The sequence below is a fragment of the Notamacropus eugenii genome, chromosome 2 (genome assembly GCF_028372415.1).
Source record: "Notamacropus eugenii isolate mMacEug1 chromosome 2, mMacEug1.pri_v2, whole genome shotgun sequence".
Taxonomy (NCBI): Eukaryota; Metazoa; Chordata; class Mammalia; order Diprotodontia; family Macropodidae; genus Notamacropus; species Notamacropus eugenii.
Genome location: NC_092873.1, coordinates 34,072,800 through 34,093,604, shown reverse-complemented (window position 1 = coordinate 34,093,604; position 20,805 = coordinate 34,072,800). Strand labels below are relative to the sequence as shown.

At 37.7% G+C, this 20,805-nt stretch overlaps 1 protein-coding gene across 3 annotated transcripts in view; it reads left to right on the top strand.

Moving 5' to 3' along the window:
- KLHL2 (kelch like family member 2) overlaps positions 1–20,805 on the top strand; it is a 135,792-nt gene that overhangs the window by 73,854 nt on the left and 41,133 nt on the right. For all 3 annotated transcript variants that reach the window (XM_072639732.1, XM_072639733.1, XM_072639734.1), the window contains exon 5: positions 7,354–7,516. In XM_072639732.1, coding sequence (XP_072495833.1) covers positions 7,354–7,516 — 163 coding nt within the window. The remainder of the gene's footprint in view (positions 1–7,353; positions 7,517–20,805) is intronic.

Here is a 20,805-nt window from a genome sequence, read left to right as displayed (position 1 = left end):
GTAGGATAAAAGTTCCCAAGAGCAGGAGTTGCTTTGTTTTTATCTCATATCTTTAGTACCTGGAACATGTTTGTTGAATTGAATTGAATTTTTCATTCAAATACTGCAAGTATACCTCACAAGTTATTTCAGTAAACATACATCAAATTATCAAATGACTGTCATAAGAATGTAAAATGTTTTGTATTTTTCTAGCTCTCTTGGTGGGGAAAGTTATGACCAGGAATGTTGAGCTTCAGTCCTGGGCCATTTTGTAATTTGAAAGTACCTTCCTTGCTATTAAATGGTTGCAGGGTTTTTAATCCAAGACTTTATGTCAGCCTCAAGGGATATTATTTATGGTAGACTTGTCTTCTCTGATTCCATTTCTTGATTAGGTAGTATCAGTAGCTAGAGTGCTAGATTTAAGAGTCATGAAGACCTGAGTTCAAATCGTTCCTCAGACACTTACTTAGCTATATAACCCTGGGTAAGTCACTAAACCTCTATCTGCCTCAGTTTCCTTATCAATAAATTTAGGATAAAAATAGCATCTCCCTCCCAGGGTTGCTATAAGGAATTAAATATGCATAAAGCATTTAAACCTTAAAGCACTTGATAAATGTTAGCAGCTATTGATTGTTGTCATTAACTATTGTTATTTAATAATATCCTTAGCTATTGAACATTGCTATAGTCATGTGATTGAAAACCTGGTCTTTGTAGGTATCACCACCATCACCACAGTGGTGACGGATGCTGAATAATTATAATATGTTAACTTGGAGAATGGCAATGAAGCCTCAAGACCCTGTTCACTGATGCCTCTCTTATCGATTATTCAGTCTGATGGAGTCAGAGCTTCTGATTTACTCTCCAGTGATTTTAAAAGACGTCTTCATGTTTGTTTCTTCAATTTCATCATCTTTTCCAGATCCATGACGCTGTCCAACTGTCTGTAATAGCAAAGAAATACAATTAAAGCTTTTTGACAAGATGACAACATAATCAATATTCTAGAACCATTGATCCCCACCTTTCTTTTCTTAATGTATTATTATTTATTTTGTTCAAATTTTCTCTGTTGCTTTTTTATAATCATGCTTTATTTATTTTAACATTGTTCTAAAAATTTTGGGTTTCACACTCTCTCCCTCCCCCATCCATTCAGAAGGCAGTAGTATGATATTGATTGTACAAGTGAAATCAGGTAAAACATTATTTCCATATTAGTTTTCCACCTTTCTACTGTAGAACCACGATTGTAGATGAGTGTAATGTAGACATTTCTTTAAAGATTCGGGCTTGGATTTGGGAGGCTCTTAGCCTGATCCTGGTTCTGATATTTAATGACTATGTGACCTGAGCCCTACTTTCTTCATCTGTAAAATGAACCTGTTGATTTTCACACTGCCTACTTCCTTGGGTTTCTGAGGGGGGGAAAAAGCACTTTGTATTATGGTTGTTAGTCTGCAATATAGAGTCCTTTTCTGGATAGCTAATGAGGGGCCACTTTTCCTGATGCTCAGACCTTCCAGAATTGAACACAATAGCCTCTTTTTCAAGCCCACAAGGCTTCTTCTGCCCATTTCTTTGGTGTATAGATTATATGTTATGTGCCTTAAAGATCAAAATACTTAATGTAACACTTTAATGTATTTAATGTATCCCACAGATAACAGGACCCATCTTTATTCTTTTATACTGAAATGATCATCACTTGAATAGATTAGAGATTGAAAATGAGCCTCTTACCCACTGAATGGGTAGACTCTCATTAACAGTGCCTATATTTCTTCCCAGTAGAGAAGTAATAGCCTCAGAATAAAGTTAGGACATTTTTTGGGGGGAGAAGGAATGGTTAATGAGGTAATTTGTTTTGTTTGACTATACATATATGACCTTGGACCAAGGCACTCTACTTCCCTTGGCCTCACATTTCTTATCTGTAAAATGGGTAGATCTCCGAATCTCTTCTAACTCTCAATTCTGTGAATCCCTTCAAAAATATTATTATGATATAGCAACCTTCTGTTTGATAAACCCAAGGACCCCAGCTTCTGGGATAAGAACTCATTGTTTGACAAAAATTGCTGGGAAAACTGGATAACAGTGTGGCGGAAATTAGGCATAGACCCATACCTGACACCGTACACAAGAATAAAGTCCAAATGGGTACATGATTTAGGTATAAAGATTGATACCATGAATAAACTGGAGAAGCAAGGAATAGTGTATTTATCAGATCTATGGAGAAGGGAAGAATTTTTTACTAAAGGAGAGATAGAAAGCATTATGAAATGCAAAATGGATAATTTTGATTACATTAAACTGAGAAGTTTTTGCACAACCAAACCCAATGCAACCAAAATCCGGAGGGATGTAGTAAATTGGGAAAGAATTTTTACAGCTAAGCTCAGGGATAAAGGCCTCATTTCTAGAATATATAGAGAACTGACTCAAATGTATAATCATACAAGTCATTCCCCAATTGATAAATGGTCAAAGGATATGAACAGGCAATTTTCAGAGGAAGAAATTAAAGCTATCTATAATCATATGAAAAAATGCTCTAAATCACTATTGATTAGAGAGATGCAAATCAAAACAACTCTGAGGTACCACATCACACCTATAAGATTGGCAAACATGACAGAACAAGAAAATGATAAATGCTGGAGAGGATGTGGGAGAGTTGGAACACTAATTCATTGTTGGTGGAGCTGCGAGCGCATCCAACCATTCTGGAGAGCACTTTGGAACTATGCCCAAAGGGCTACAAAAATGTGCATACCCTTTGACCCAGCAATATCGCTACTAGGACTATATCCCCAAGAGATCATAAAAATGGGAAAGGGTCCCACATGTACAAAAATATTTATAGCAGCATTCTATGTAGTTGCCAAAAACTGGAAGTCAAGGGGATGTCCATCAATTGGGGAATGGCTGAATAAATTATGGTATATGAATGTAATGGAGTACTATTGTGCCATAAGAAATGATGAACAAGAAGACTTCAGAGAGGCCTGGAAGGACTTATATGACCTGATGCTGAGTGAAAGGAGCAGAACCAGGAGAACTTTGTGCACAGCAACGACCACAGTGTGTGAGAGTTTTTTCTGGTAGACTTGGAATTTCGTAATAACGCAAGAACTTCTTAAAAAAAGAAAAAAAATCCCAATGGTGGTTCTCAAGGCAAAATGCCTTCCACACTCAGAGAAAGAAATATGGAAGTCATTCGCAAAATGTAGCAGATCATGTTTGTGTATGTGTATGTGTTTGTGTATCATGTTTTGATTTGTTATATGATTTCTTTCATTTATTTTAGTCTGACTACATAGCATGACTATAGTGAAAATATACTCAATAGGAAAGTATATGTAGAACCTATACAGAATTGTATGCAGTCGTGGGGAGGGGGTAGGTGTGGGGGGGATAAAATCTCAACTGTATGGCAGTGATTGTTAAACATTAAAAAATAATAAAAAAAATATTATTATGGAAACTAATTACGATATTAGAACAATATTTATTTGGGAAGATAGGAATCAGGAAATGCCCAGATAGGTGATAGCTGAACTGAGTGTAGTAGGGAATTAGAGATTTCAAGAGACAGCACTGGAGGAGAAAGGATATCCTTGGCATGAACATGGAGGCTGTATGTGAAACATCCTATATGGGGCAAGCAGGTAGGCAGGCATAGTCATATAAAAATCATTTTGGTTGGAAAGATAGACCAGAGCCAGACTGTGAAGGGCATTTTAAATGCCAAGCAGAGGAGTTTATTTTATCCTTAAAGCAATGGGGAACCCACGGAAACTTCTGAAGCAGGGGAATCTCCTTTTCTCCTACAGCTGACAGTCAGTAAAAGGGGGGAGAGGTAAGAGTTGCAGATGGATCCTGAGCCAGAATCAGCATGTGGCAACCCTGTTCTTTGCCTCCACACCTTTGCCTTTACAGACTGGGTCCTCTGAGAAGCAGGGGCCTTTAATATGAGGCTAGAGGTGATAAGTAGTAGAAAGTGAGAGAGATAGGTATCCCCACGGTATACAGGGGTGAAGTAGATAGTCAAGAGAAGCTTGGAGAATCCCATGCATTCTCTGTCTGTGAGAGGAATCTAGGGCACTGTGTGTGTACTCAACTCTGCTGCCTCTGACTTAAATGTCCTCCCCTTGATTAGACTGAAAATGATCCTCATTTGTGCAATTTCATGGGGCTGGGATGATGCCTTGAGGGCCACTTTCTCAAATTTAAGGCTTATGAACCTTCTAAATTAAATGTCTACACTGTTATGCACCTTGGAATTTACTTTACAGCTGCTTTAGTGCCCAATTATGCCATAGAAGAAAAACCTACAATTTGAAAATAATCAACTAATTATATCCTTCCACCGAGATTCCTTTTCATGACATAATGAAGCAAGTTTTACACATTGAGAAATGGTTTTGGTTTGACTGTAATAATTATAATAGTTTCTGCTTCTATTATGCCTTTTCATTAAAAACATGCTTTAAAAAATGTTCCAGTATTTTCTTTTTCTTTTCTTTTTATAAAACTTTTTAAAGTAGTTTAGTAGAGTTAGGAGCTGGAGTCAAGAGACCTGAGTCCTAGGAGTTTCCTTCCTTTACCTCATCTCCCTTAATTAGATGTTTGACTTGATGTATCACCAAGGCACTGTGGCATGATGGTTGAATAGAGGGAATGCTGAACTGGGAGCTGAGAATATCCATGTTCATGTTTCAACTTTGATCATACTGGTCCTGTGACTCTGGCAGCTGATTTAACCTCTCAGTGCCCTGGGCAGTATTATGACTATAAGTTGCAGAGATGATGCCACCCTGCATTGGTAAAGGAAGCAAGCAAGTTTTTATTAAGTGTGTACTATGTGCCAAGTCTATTATCTCATTTGTTCCTCACAAGTCTGGGAGATAGATGCTATTATTATCACCGTTTTATAACAATAATAACATTTTTATATAGCACCTATTATGTGCCAAACACCATGCTAAGTGATTTACAACCATGTTGTTTGTTTCTCACAACTCTGGGAGGCAGGTGTCTTATTGTCTCCATTTTACAGATGAGAAAACTGAGGCAAACAGGTTAAGTGACTTATCTAGGATCACCCAGCTAGTAAATGTCTCGAGGCAGCATTAGAGCTCAGATTTTCCTTACTCCAACTTCAGAGCTATATCCACTGCACCACCTAGAGGGAGTATCAGTGAAATCTCCGATGTAGTCCCTATCCTAAATGAGGAGATTGGGATGTATGGCCTCAGTCCAACTCTAATTCAGCAGTGAACATCTATAAGCCTATTGCAATGGTTTAAAGCTATGGATGGGGTTACAAACTGGAAACTCCACTCTTACCCTTAGTTGTAAGCATTACTACCTGATCCTGGACCATGGACTAGTACTTTGTTCCTGTCATCCAGAGTTACAGTTTCTACTCTTTTTTAGAGAATGTTTGGAAAATGACAAGAAGCATAATTTTTTTAAAAGTAAAATAAAATTTTATTGATGTCTTTTGTTTTACATAACTTACATTTCCCAGTGTATCCCTCTTCCCATTTCCCTCCCAGAGAATCATCTTATGTAACAAAGAACAAAAATGAAGCAGGAGTGGGGGGTGGGGTGGGAATTGCAAAACTAATATTTTGAAAGAAAAAACCTGACTTTATAAATAGTATTCCACATGGATAGTGCCATACTTCCCCCGAGAAGCAGGACAGGGTGCCTTCTTGTACCTTAAAAGCCATAAATAGTATAAGAAATGCATTTACTGAATTTAGAATCCATTATATAGATTTTAGAAAAAAAACTACATACATATACATATGTATGTGCGTGCATATACACATAAAAATTTATATGTCCCTAAAGTCTTAGTGAAATTTTAAACTCTTAAAGCTTAAAATGGCACTAAGACTTTTGGGAATCTGTTGTGTATATAAACATAAAACCTCTGTTTTTTTCCTCTAAATATTGTCTGTGAGTTGCAACTTGGCATAAAAGAGCTTCAGTTCACTAAAGAACCTAATGAGATTTGTTATTTTTTTTACATTAATGTAATCTAAAATTCTGAAATCGACATTGTTCTCTCTTGTTGCTTTAGAGAATTTTTTTTGAAAGAGAACACCAGATGTTCAATAACAATTTGCTCTTTTACAAAGCTTTCATTTTCATTTTGTCTTTTAAAATATGATCTATACTAAATGACTTAGCCTAGAAGCAAATTTATTTCCTGCCACTGACTTGTCCAAGTTCTTAGGTCCACAGAATCATGGATTTTTTAAATTGAAAGGGTCTGTGAGCTTATGTAATTTGCCTGGGGTCACACTGCTAATTAGTTTCTGAGGTGGAATTAGAACCCAGATCTTAATGAATCCAAGTCTAGTGTCCTATCCACTATTCCACACTGCTCATTGAATATTGCTACATTGTTTTAGATGCTGTATTTTGGTATGTAAAATTACTCATTACCTCTAATTAAATTAGAGGTAAATTACCTCTAATTAAAAAGACCTAATTTTTATAAATGTTTACTGTTCTCACCTGCTTGGCTTCATCCTTCTGTTTTTTGTTGTTGCTTAGTATCAGTGAAATCACAGGTATAGTCCCTATTCTAAATGAAGAATCCAGCTCTTTCAGAAACCATTTGGGGTTTTCTTGGCCGAGATACTGGAGTGGTTTCCTTCTCCAACTCGTTTTACAGATAAGGAAACTGAGGGAAACAGGGTTAAGTGACTTGACCAGGGTCACAAAGCTAGTAAATATCTGAGGCCAGATTTGAATTGAGGAAGACTAGTCTTCCTGACTCCAGGCTGACTTGGTATCCACTAGGCCACCTAGCTGCCCTCATCCTTCCATACGTTTGATTTAATTTTGGAAAACACTGCAATATATTTCATAATCTAGAGACTTTTGAATTCCCATCCTTTCAATTCAGATCCACATGCCTTAAGAAAAGCAGTTAAAATTCAGACCTTGTCTGACTTCATTTAGGGTGCTCAGCTAGAGGGACATGATCCAATCCAGGATGGTATTTCTTATTATAGAGTCACAGCTAGCAGGGGCCTTTGAGGGCAGTCATCTTTAAGGACTAAGTAAAGATGAGATCTGGAAAGAGGTTTTCATGGCCAGACATGAGATTGGATTGTGAGAGGAAGGCAGTCAGATACTTCCAAGTCACTTTACATTTTCTCCCCCTTGAATGCTTAGGATTTCCGGCAGGTCATAAGGAGATGGTTCAGCCATCCACGGGAAAATTGAACTCAACAACTGTATTTTTCTAGGGAAAAAAATACACAGATTATTATTTTTTTCTAACCAAAAGTAATTTTTGTGTGTGTGTGTGTGTATGTGTGTATTCAGGTACTTCTTCCAGCAGCTGGTCTGTTACAATTACAGGATGTGAAAAGGACTTGCTGTGATTTTTTGGAATCCCAGCTTCATCCAATCAACTGTTTAGGAATCCGGGCTTTCGCAGATATGCATGCATGCACTGAGCTTCTGAACAAGGCCAACACCTATGCAGGCAAGTAGAGCAACCAGTTGAAGAGGGAGCCTAGAATCCTTGGCTTCTGATTTTGGTCTTGATTTGTCATGAGGGCACAGACCGAATCACAATGTTTTTGGGGCCCCAGGTTTTTTTTCTTTGATACAATTTTTTTTGGGGGGGGATTAAAAGTATGTGTATGGTTTGCTACTTAAAGTATTGAATTTAAATTATTTTTTATTTCAATTTTTAAACATTAAGCTAATTTTAAATTTAAAGTTTTGCCCCCTCATAATGAAATTCTGTGGATTAGACTATGCTCATAAAGCAAATAGGTAGGGATAGAGCCTTTATCTGTGATTTCTTTGGTGTAGGAAGCTGTAGGATGAGGAAACTCCCTCTACCATTGCAATTTAGCACCTTCTCTGCATAGAGCTTACAATTTTAGGAAGCCTAGAGAACTGAGAGGTTAAACAAAGGCTGCTCAGGGTCAAACAGCTAGTATACTTAAAGGTAGGATTTGAACCCAGATCTTATTGCCTCCAGGACCAGCTTTATATGTTTTGCCATGCTGTCCCTTATGCAAGTACAAATTGGTGTTTGCTGTTCAGTCATGTCAGTTGTCTGACTCTTTGTGACCCCATTTGCGTTTTTTTGGCAAAGATATTGGGATGTTTGCCATTTCCTTCTTCAGATCATTTTACAGATGAGGAAACTAAGGCAAACGGGGTTAAGTGACTTGCCAAGGGTCACCCAGGTAGTAAGTGTCTGAGTCTGTCTTGGTACTCAAGTCTTCTTGACTCCAGGCCTGACAATCTATCCCACTGCACCACCTGGCTGCTCTTAAATTGGTATTAGGAGTATCTAAAGGTTATCATATGTTTTTACACTATATTCATCCTCCACTCCCAGACTCCAGATTTCCAAATAAATAGTATAAGAGTATGTGGCCTAAATTAATATTTCAGAAAAATGTTAACATAGGAAATGAAAATAAAATATCTGATACATGTTTTTGCATTCCTTTCTGAAATCTCTAGGAACATAAAAATGTGATTTTCAGACTTATTGTTGAGAGTCTTAAAGCTTGCAAAATGGTACAAGCCAGATGCAGCCTTTAGGACTTGAGGAGAGATAGAAAAGTGGTACATTACAAAATCACCTAATCTCCCCTTGCTGTTGTGAGGCTTTGGCCCAAGAGCCCAATATTGAAAAAATAAATAAATAAATGATCTATAGTTAGCATGCAAATAGCTTTGTTCCTCATGTGAAATTTAAAGTGTTTTTTATAATTCCCAGATAAATCTTTTGCCAATTACCATGTGCCTATCATAAATGATTTTTGTTAGAAAATCATAGATGAGATGAAAAACTGACATTTGCTGTTGGAATTTTTTCTTTCTTTCTTATCAAAATAATTTTCAACTAAAGTGCCTGACTCTAACTGCTGTTCATTTCCAATGTGGTTTATGAACAGTACTATCTCTAATAAAAAATTGGCCAATAGAAAAATTAATTCAATCCAAGGGATGGCCAAAGTAAGTTCTAGAGAACATTGAGTTTCTCTTTGTCTACTTACATAATAACTATCTTCTTTATTTATCCTCTTCAAGAAAAACCTAGATTTTCTTCTGTTTTATTTTCTCATGTACTTTTCAGCTCAAATTTACTGCAGTGAATAAAAAAGATGAATAATTTGCCACCAGAAATAGAATGCATCCAGAGCTCTGCTGATAGACTTCTCTTTGCTCTTGTGAATTTCAGTCGTGGAGAAATACTGATTTTTGCTCATCTTAAGCAGTATCTTTGTTTAAAAAACTGAGCCTTCACTTTTTAATAGTCTGCATATTAAATCAAGATCTGTTATTGTAGTATGCCTTTTAGTATAGGACAGCTAGGTGGAAGAGTTGATAACATGAGGCCTGAAGACAGGAAGACCTGAATTCCAGTCCAGCTTTAGATACTTACTAGCTGTATGATTCAGAAAACATCACTTACTCTTTTTTGCCTCAATTTTCTCATCTGTAAAATGAGCAGGAGAAGGAAATGGCAAGCCACTCCAGTATCTTCGCCAAGAAAACCCCAAATGGGGTCATGGAGAGTCAGACATGACTGAATAAGCTCTTAAGTACTATATTAAATACGCAAATTAACTCATTTGATGTTCATAATAACTCAGGTTGGTACTATGGGTATTATTATTCTTATTCTAGAGATGTACAAACAGAGGCTCATGAAAACTTACCCATGATTATACAACCAATAAGTGTCAGAAGTTGAGTCATAATCTTGGTCTGTTTTGGCCCTCAGTAGGTCTAACACTTTCCATTGCACCACAGTACCAATAGTGATGATGAGAATTGCAAGGTCTGTTCACCAGGCATCCTGTGAGATGTTATTTCTGAAGCCAATTCCTTATTCTCATCTACAAGAAGTCATGAGTTGCCTTTCCATTTAGCTGCAAACGTCTTCTTATTTCACATATAGAGAGACAGTCACTATGGATGTACTTCAGCTCCTCGGGTATAAATGAAGAAATAAAAAAACATTGGGGAAGTGCTTACAGCTTGCAAAGCGCTGTGATAAGCACTGGGGATACCAATAGGAAAGACAGAGTCTGTTTTCAAGGGCTGACATTCTAATGGGGGGATGACAGTGCACAGAGATTTCAGCTCCTCAGGTCAGATGGGATAGTGCCATGATCGTTAGGGTACAGTAGCAAAGCAGATGGGAGAGCATCATTCTGAGTGTCATTTCCGCTGATAAACACAGCCATCTCTGTTGTCGAACCATTTCGATGGTGCCAAAGACTTTGGTAGCAGGAGCTTGGGAGGGAGGGTCGTGTTCACAAGAACACCACTGCAGCAGCTGCTATGCTGTACTTCCTGGGTGATGTCTTAGCAAGGGCTGGGCCAGAAGCAGGACTGATGGTCTGGGGTAATGATGCCTTTCCCAAGGCATTGCATTCCTATTGGTCGGTAGAAGTTGGTGCTTCAGCTTTTGCTTTTGGTGGTGGTGAGGAAGTTGGGTGCCTTCTGCACAGTGATTGTCCTCATCAGTGATGACTCTGTGCTTAAAGCAGGATCAGTTCATGGAGCACTGCTATTCTCAAAATACTTGGGTTCCCAGAGTGCCAAACTAGTTGGCAATGAAGTGGCACAGTAAACAGAGCTCTGGGTCTGGGGTCAGGAAGACATGACTTCTAATCTGGCCTCAGATACTCAATAGCTGTGTGATCCTGGACAAGTCACATCACCTCAGTTTGTCTCAGTTTCTTCAACTGTAAAATGGGGATGATAACATCACCTACCTCTCAGGGTTGTTGTGTGGATTAAATGACAGGACATTTGTTAAGCACTTCTAGTAGACATTATGTAAATACTTATCCTTCCCCTCCCCTCTCTTCATTAGGGTCTGAGGGGAGGTGATGGTTTGACCAGCCTGGCACTTGCTGCTGCCTGTGTCTCCGTGAGGGTGTTTGCTGCTACACCTGTGCATGCTTGCCCTCCTTGCAGGTGGCAGTAGTGTATTTTTGTTGTTGTTGTTGCTTATTGAAGATCTCACATTTGGAGTATGGGCAGTTGAATTAATGTCAGATGGGTTGTAAAACTGTACTTCTTAGCATGCTATGCCCCCTTTTCCATCACTCCCAGTGGAAGCATAAAGGGGATTGCTCTGAGTGGAAGGGCATTTAGAGTTTTTCACTATTTTATGGGTTACCATGGCCAAAGTGGCAAATTTTATGTTGTTGAACTGATTTGCATTTAACTGGACTGGACCTATTATGATGGCAGATAGGATCTGTTGCTGGGATTTGTACTCAGAGCATTTCTAGCATATTAGAATCTGGGTGCTTTGCTGGGTTAGTTTTCAAGAATCAAGGGTTCCTTCCTGCTATGATAAAGCTCTGGTGAACAGACTTTATCTCTTCCCCTGTTTACAGTGATAACCATCTGCTATGGAGGCATACATCTTTAATCCCATCTATTGGAGAGTGAGGCTGATGGATTGCTTGAGCTCAGGAGTTCTGAGTTTCAATTGTCTAAAGTCAATTGGATATCTGCACTAAGTCTTTCACCAATATGATGAGCCCCTGGGAGTCAGAAACAGAGTAGGTCAAAACTTCTTCCCTAGTCAGTAGTAGGAATGACCCATGAGTGGCCCTAGTACTTTCAGCTTAGGTGAGATAGTGAGACTGAGCCTCAAAGAAAATCCAAAAAGCAAACACTGATAATCAAGTTAGGAGTGATTTTAATTTCAAGATGTTAATATAATGATGAAGAAGAAAATAAACTCCTAGTAACCTGTTACAGAATCACATAGGATAATAAACTCCCCACTTCCCCTTTCTCCTTTTACTTCTTAGGAGTTTATCCTTGTTTGCCCTCCCTCTCTTCAACCCCCTTTGCTTGAAGAACTGCTTAACATCAAAACCTGGAATGCCTGAAAGGAATTTTCCTCTGGCACTGTCAAACCAACATTCCAGTTGAGCAATGGAAGATCCAGTGGAGGAGGTGACATGGAGCGTCTTTCTCCAATACCCCCTTTTTTCCTTCCATCTCTGTCTGGATGCTTTCCCACCATCCTCAACCCCTCATGAATAACCCAGCTCCCCTTTCTACTCTGCCCTTGGGGTCCTTTCCTCCTTCCCAATAGTTGTAGTCTGGACCTTTCCAGCTCCACTCCCTGCCTCCGTGGAGTAGACATGGCTTTTTCTTTGTTTTTTATTTATATTTTGTTTATTTACTATTTTATTTTCCCCCGGTTACATGTAAAAACATTTCTTAACATTCCTTTTTAAAACTTTAAGTTCCAAATTCTCCCCATTCTTCCCTCCCCACTCCCCTCATTGAGAAGGCAAGCAGTTTGATATAGATTATACATCTGTAGTCATGCAAAACATTTCCATAATAGTCAAATTGTAAAAGAAAATGGAGACAAAAACACTCAGTCCTTCAGAGTTGTCTTAGGTTGTCCTATTGCGGAGTCATTCACAGCTAATCATCTTACAATACTGTTGTATCATTGTACACAGTACTTTCACTTTGCATTAGTCCATGCAAGTCTTTCAAGGTTTTTTCTGAGAGTATCGTGCTCATCATTTTTTATAGAGCAATTGTATCCCATTATATTCTTATACCACAACTTGGTCAGCCATTCCCCAATTGATGGGCATCCCCTCCGTTTCTAATTCCTTGCTCCCAGAAAAGAGCTGCTATAAATATTTTTGTACATATAGGTCCTTTTCCTTTTTGTTTTTTATCTCTTTTGGGATAGAGACATAGTAGTGGTATTGCTAGGTCAAAGGCTATGCATGGTTTTATAGCTCTTTGGGCATAGTTCCAAATTGTCTACAAAATGGTTGAATCAGTTCACAACTCCACCACCAGTGCACCAATGTCTCACTTTTCCCACATCCCCTCCAGCATTTGTTACTTTCCTTTTCCATCCTATTAGTCAGTCTAATAGGTATGAGGTAGTACCTCAGAATTGTTTTAATTTGCTTTTTTCCAATCAGTGGTGAGTTAGAGCATTTTTTCATATGACTATAGATAGCTTTGATTACTTCATCTGAAAATTGATCATGTCTTTTGATCATTTATCAATTGGGGAATGACTTTTATTTTTATAAATTTGTAAATTTTTATAAATTATAAATTCTCTGTATTTTTGAGAAATGAGGACTTTATCAGAGAAACTTTTTTCAAAATTTTTTCACAGTTACTATTGCTAACTGTATTTCCCTTGGTATGGCTTCTTAAACAGTTTAAATAATCCAGGGAGTTACCAATTATAATCGTACTGGTGAAGAAGGTAGAAAAACACAAGATCTTCCCACTTGTCCTGCCACTGTGTCCTCAAACCCACTGGACAAATCAGTCTTCATAAAACCATATTGTGATCATGCCATTCATTCCTCTAAGTAAAAACCTTCAGTAGCATCTTGACCAAATAAAGTTGGATCTCTTACGTTGACATTCAGAGTTGTTCATACTCTGGTCCGACCTGTATTTCTACTTTTATCTTTCACTATTCCCTCTTGCCCTGTCAAACTAGACTACTTCTGTGAGTATTACTTTTATATACTGTACTTTAGTATACTACATATGTGAAAGTATATAATGTGTAACTTCTATGTACTATATTATATGCTATATACTTTTCCATGTTATGTATAGAAAAATATATGCTCTATACTTTTATGTATTATGAACTGTTCTATACTATGTATACTATATATACTATACCATATACTTTTCTATACTATGTATAAAGTATATACTATGCACTTTATATGCTGTATTATATACTTTTATATATAATACTGTTATCAGATATTACTTCTGGTTTCCCACCCCCACATCTTAGCTTATGTTATCACCTTTGCCTCCTGTCTCTGAGGCCATTGTTAGTAATCCTGACCTGTGTCTTGCCACTGGATTCTGATGACTCTGGAGAAGAGAATGAGTCTGACTGACCGTATTGCTCTGCCTCACTAAAATCCAAATCACGCGCGAGTGAAGACTTCACCTGGGTGATGTCATTGGTTGTCTTCAAGAATGAAGGACAAGCAACCTCCTGTCTTTATCTACTAACAGCCAACTAAAGGCAGCTAGGTGGCACAGTGGATAGAGCACTGAGTCTGGAGTCAGGAAAACCTGAGTTCAAATCCAGCCTCAGACATTAGCTATATGACTTTGGGCAAGTCACTTGACAGTTTTGTGCCTCACTTTTCCTCATCTATAAAATGAGCTGGAGAAGAATATGGCAGACCACTCTGGTAGCTTTGCCAGGAAAACCTCAAATGTGGCCATGAAGATATAGTCATGAATGAAATGGTTGAACAGCCGCAGCCTAATTAATCTTCAATATCTGCTTCTTGTACAAGGTCTTCCCTTGATTATTCTAATAAGAAATGTTCTCTCCTTCTGCATTCTTATAACATTTTATCTCAGTCATGGGGTACTGCCTTGAATGATAGTTTCTTTGTGTGCATTGTACCATCCCTTCCGGATTGTAGAGACTTTGGGGTTGGAGTCCAGGTTTTATACTTCATTATAATTTTGGCACTATTTAGCACTCTTTCGTACCCAGCAGGTGCCTACTATGTGTTGCCTAATGCACCAAATCCTGAATCTCAAATAATACTAGCCATAAAAATGCTTTAAATAGTAATATATTCATATTAAATCATACTTATTTTTCACTTAATAGATTTGGGTTTTTTGTTTTATTTCTTTTTCTTTTTCACTTAGTAGATTTTGAAATCAGTTGATTTTTTTTTTCAGTTTCCAAGGTTATAGAAGCAAAAATCTAGAACTAAAATCCTATAATCCAGCCCAACATACTTATTTTATAGATGAGGAAATTGAGGCCCAGCCTTGCCTTAGGTCTCCCAAGTAATGTGAATGACAAAATTAGGATTTTAATCCAAGCCCTCTGACTTGTCTGACCCTGAATTCAGACCTGAATCAAGCCAAGCAGTGTTTTTTTTTTTTATTTGACTCGGGAAGACTCTTGATCCCAGTATTTTTTCAACCAAACTATATCCTCTATTTTCCAGGGTGGGGTGAAGGGTGGGGAGAGGGTGCGGTGTGCTCCAAAGTATTTCCTTTGCCTCCTTAGTCTGTATCTGTATTCTTCCCTATCTTCTAAAATTCAAAGCCATCTCCTATCTATATGGAGAAAGTGCTTATCAAAATAATCACAACGTAATTTTTAAAGCTGCCCTCACATTATGAAAAGGAGCCAAAGCAGTGGCTCTAACCATGAGGTTACCATTCAGGGCAATATCATATGCCTTTGAAAGAACATATGATGCCATCTGTTTCTCTCTGTCTCGTCTCTTTTGTCTGTCTTTCTTCCCTTCTCTTTCTTTTTCTCTCCTCTCCTTTTCTCTCCTCTCTTCTCATCCCTCTCTCTTTCTCATTCTCTCTCTCTCCTTTCCCCTCCCTCCTCTTTTACTCTCTTTTTCCCTGCCCCTACCCCTCCGTCTGTTGCTAAGGCCATTAGCTGCCCCTAGAATATTTTTTTAATGGAGCAGACTAAGTGAATGCATGTGATATATAACACTTCTTGGCTGAATTCATGCTGACCTTTTAAATGACACCTGTTAGAGGAGCTGTCTATTTTTATACTCTTTTCCTCTTATCTCTTCCCACTCTAAATGTGCTGAACATTTTTTCCAGCTGGGGAGAGTTATGAGTTTTCAGGTCTACCCTTAAGGAGCATCTTCCTGACTTTTCTGAAAGCTGGCAATCCCGGGACTGAGAAACTGAGCTCCCCTCGCCCTATTTTAATTCACAAGATCTATGATATACTAAGGTTTCCTTGGATTTCTTGATAAGAGTTTATTGGAAGTTGAGACTTTCCTTCATTGACTTGAAATATAGCCAGAGAAATTCAGATGCTCTAGTTAGTGGGGAATTCTGATATGCTCTAGGGAAGGATTACAGTGTCATTTTAGAATTTTTCCTTGTTTATAATGTGCCCATTTTTTTTCTTGTTAGGCTGTCAGAAATGTACCAAAAAGCTGCTGTGATCGTGGGTGGTCAGTCTTTGGACTAAATGAGATATGTTTCTCTGTCTCTTATTCCCATAGGGATTCTCCTGAGGTAGAGTGTTATAATATATGTATTATTGACTTAGAGTCAAGAATTAAGCTCAAAGCTCAGATGTGTGACCCTGGAAAAGTCTTTTATATTAATCTCTCTGAGATTCAGTTTCCTTATTTGTAAATTGGGATATATAAGGAAAATAAAGTATCTAAAGGGCTTCCCAAATCAATTTATAGGCAATTTGTTCAGAACCCACCAAGTACTATACAAGATTAAAATATAATCTTTCCTCTCAGTGAGTTTACATTCTATAATGGGAGTAAGTATAGTCCATGTATGTACAACATGTTAAAACCTTAAAGCATTTTGTAAATGATAGCTATTATTATTTTTATGGTTATCATCATTATCGCTACCACAGTATATTAAATATGCCTTCATGTGCGTATGCAAACAATAGGCAAGCTTTACATTTTCTTTTGTCTACGTACATTTCTACTGTTAAAATTTTTATTAACTGGCATGATGGTACACTCTTTTTCTGGGGAGGACGAGGCTGGTGGATACTTGAGCTTGAGAGTTCTGAGCTACAATAGTCTCCGCTGATCAGAAGTCCATACTGAATCTGGCACCATTATGGTGAACCCTTGGAAGTAGAAGGGCCATCAAGCTGCCTAGAGAAGAACTACACTACAATGGAAATAGAACTGGTTAAAGCTCCCATCCCCATCAGAAGTGGAATTGGCTCAAAGACTGGCTACCATACTTCTGTCCTGTGTGAGACTGAGAGACCCTGTCTCATGATAAATACAAATAAAATGTTTATTAGAAATCTTTTTTTGAGGGGTGACATTGCCTCTCTTTCTTATTATATGAGCAAAGAGCCTTTTACCAGATATGTATGGGCAGATAAAAGGATTCAAAGTCAGAAAAAAGATGAGAAGATGCAAGAATTACCAGAAATAATAACTCCTAGGCTGTCAAGATCCAGCATGTCATTGGAGAATATAGGACTTAGAAATACCATTGTGATTATGCATTTATACTGCCCCCTCTTTCCATGTTTAAAGTATCTCTATTAGATACTTACAGAACTTTCTCCATGTCCTTAATTCAATTTAACAGATATTTATCACCTTCTATATACTAGGCAATGAGAAGAGAGATGGAAAAAGCAGTTCATCCCTGTCTCAGAGAGCTTGCCTCTACTTAAATAAGCAGAATACCAAATAGAATATGTTAAGGGAAAAAAAGAGATCCAGATAAAGTGCTCTAGGTCAATAGGTGGCACACTGGATAGAATGCCAGGCCTGGAGTCAGGAAGACTCATCTTCCTGAATTCAAATCTGGCCTCAGACACTTACTAACTGTGCGACAACCCTGGGCAAGTTACTTAACCCTGTTTGTCTCCGTTTCCTCAACTGTAAAATAAGCTGGAGAGGGAAGTGGCAAACCACTCCAGTATCTTAGCCAAGAAAACTCAAAAGGGGGTCACCAAAAGTCAGAAATGACTGAAAAACGACTAAACAGCAACAAAAAGATGGATAAAGTAATCTAGATTGGTAGTGGCAAACTCAAATAGAACAAGGCCACTCAACCATAGAATCTAAAGGCTGCATTTTGATTTAGAAAGTCTCATCTTGACATTATCTATCTTCTATTTTAATTTATTTTGTTAAATATTTCCCAATTACACTTTAAACCTGGTTGGTAACACTCAAGAGTGTTGCAGGCTGCAAAGTGCTGGCTGAATGTTTGATGCCTCTTCTCTAGATAAACTGAGGAAAGAGAAGTCACTTTTAGCCAAGTGATTAAGTGCCTGAGCTAGACCTTGAATGAAGGGAAGGATCGACCATGAGATTAGTGTGTTCTAGGCATAGGTGTGGGCCCTCATGAAGTTATGGATATAAGACAAACAAGATGGGAGGTGAGGGTGGAGAGAAACTAATTTGGTTAGAATATTACAGTAAAGGCAGCAGTGTGACATAAGATAGATTGCAGCCAGATTCCTGGAGACTTGAAAGTTCAGGCCAAGGAGTTGATGTCTTATCTATACTCAATAGGGAGCCCACTGGAAGTTTTTGAGCAGAGGAATGACCCTGTCTGAATGCCCATGTAAACGTGCAAAAGCAGAGACTAAAAGCGGGGAGACCAGTTAAGAGATGAATTGGAGAGTACAAGTGAGAACATTCTCAAACTTGTGCCTTGAAAGAAAAGGAGAAAAGGAGAAAAGGAAGTGGATTCTTTGTGATTATTTTTTTTCTCTTTGCGTAAGATTTTTGTTAGTATGGTATTTATTAATGGGAGTAGACAGTCTGGCAGTAGGTTTACTGAGGCAAATGTTAAATTACATCCGTGTTATATAAAACAACAGATGGGCCGATTCAACCTTTTACCTTTTCTTCCTACGAAGTTCTCTTGAACCAGTACCTTAGCAAACATGTTTTCAGTAATTCTTTGGCAAACTAGGAATTTAGTGAAGGAGGATGTGAGCCTTAGAACCAAGAAATATCAAGATTAATCTTATTTTTAAAAAGAATAAGTGACCTACCACCAAGTCATGAAGTTTGAATTTTATGCGTAATCAGGACCAAAACATTACAAATTGCTTCATTCAGAAATGGATGTTTTTAATAAAATCTGTCACTTATTTATTTAGTTATTGCATATTTAGAGGAAGCAAATTTCTTTATGGTAAATGACTTAGATTATATGACTAAAGTACAGGACCATACCAAAGGGTTTTTTTTTTATGGGGTAACGGATGAATTCTCTTTTTAAAAATTCTGCAGGTTTTTATACCTCTGACACATACTAGCATGTGACTGGGCAAGTCCTTCCGATGTCCTCTGCAGTTCTATGTAGGTGTCTTGTTGGTCTGCAGTGGTGGAAGCAGTTTCTATACTTGGAACTCCCTTCACTGATGAAAACACAAGTCCAGATTCTCCCCCTCCCCCAATTCTTTCATCTATAATATTAATTTAAAAGAAATCTATTTTTTTTAAAAGAAATCTATTGAGAAATGCAGAGACATGGAGATTTTTTTTGATAATGATGCTTATGGTTTAGCTCTCATTTCAGCACCACCCACTCTATGGTCCTGGTTTTGAGTTCCTTGCAATTTGCTTCTAAGCCAGGAACTAAAGAAGAATGATCTAATAGCATTTTGCAGCAAAACAAGGGAAGTAAATGCATTCTGAATTGAATGGTGATAACTACTCAACTACAGAATCATTAAAGTTAAATTCTAAGTAAAACAATGTTTTGTATATGTATTCATAGACACATATACACACACATATATATTTATAAAGACTCTTTACATGTACTGCTTTTTTGTTTATCTTGAATTAATTTTTTAAATACGGAAATAGCATAGAAGACATGTGGGAAAAGCAGCAGACTAGACAATATGGTAGGCACAGGTATACATGACCTTATTAAAGTAGAAGGCTGAGGAGGCAGAATTTGGGAAGGAGGTATGATAGGTGTATCAGGAAAGAGAGAACCCCTGAAAGATGGCCAAAGTAAAAAATTCATTCTACACTATACGTAAAACACATCCAGTTTTTACCCATGGTAAAATTACTTTAAGGGTGTAGTAAAATCGGAAATAGGTGAAAATTTCCTTTTAAGGGTTTTGGTTATTTGTATAAAAAATGAACTATATGTATCAATGGCAACATGAGCATAGTGGAAAGATGACTGGACTTGGATTAAAGAAGTCCTGGGTTCAAATCCTGCCAAGATACTTTCTAGCCTTATGATCCTGGACAAGTTACTTACCATGTCTTGATCATAGTTTTCCCATGTGTTAAATGGTGATAATAATATCTAACTCCCAGGGTTATGAGGATCAAATGGGAATGAAGTCTTTGGCAATTCTTAAGCATTTATGGTTTGGTATTCATATTATTATTACCCTTGTAAGTCTGAATTGATTCCTATTCTTTGGAATTGATGTGTCAGAAACACTTATGAATGTCTAAAAGCCAGCCATATACTATTTGTTATGGCACGTGAAACTTTATATCAGACCTACTGGAAGTATTAGAAAAGAAAATCCCTTTTTTTCAGATAAATACATCAGTGAATACTCTAACTTTTGAAGCACCTAAAAAAAAAATTGTTGGCATTAGCATATACCAGTTGGGAAATATTGGTAAAGCATTAAAGCATCCCCAAATAATCCTGAAGTGCTTAAACTGCTCACAACCATGTTGGGTTTTGTAATGTTAATGGGATTTAAGATCTTCTCTGCCCATTAATAAGACACATGTAGTGGCTATTAAGGGAAGCTTGCTTGTAGGAAGGCTTTCATACCTTTTGTTAATTTCTAATTAGGCACTGAGTCACATGCCTTCTGTCTCTGAGAAGTATATGTACACACTGAGGTGCGGTTTTGCTTTGGGGGCTCGTTTAAGAGAAGCATCTTGTGATTGGATGTTCAGAGCTCCCCAGCTGCTCAGATGTAAAAGCTCTCTTGATGTATGTAAAGTGTGTCTCACTATTGCTTTATTCAGGCAGTAGAGCCCTGTCTGTTGGTTTTTATTTTTCTGCTTGTATTTTCTCTGAAGTTCAGGGTGCTGACTTTTTATCTGAACTAGTGAAGGTAATTAAAAGAGATTGTTAACCACTTAAACGGTTATCTTTCCTAGTAAAGCAGATCTAAAAACTTGTGCTAGCAGCCATCCTGGGTATGCCAATATGGTTGCCATTACAGGTTTGCACTGTGTACTTTCTGGTAAGGGCCAGCATTATTTTTATGTC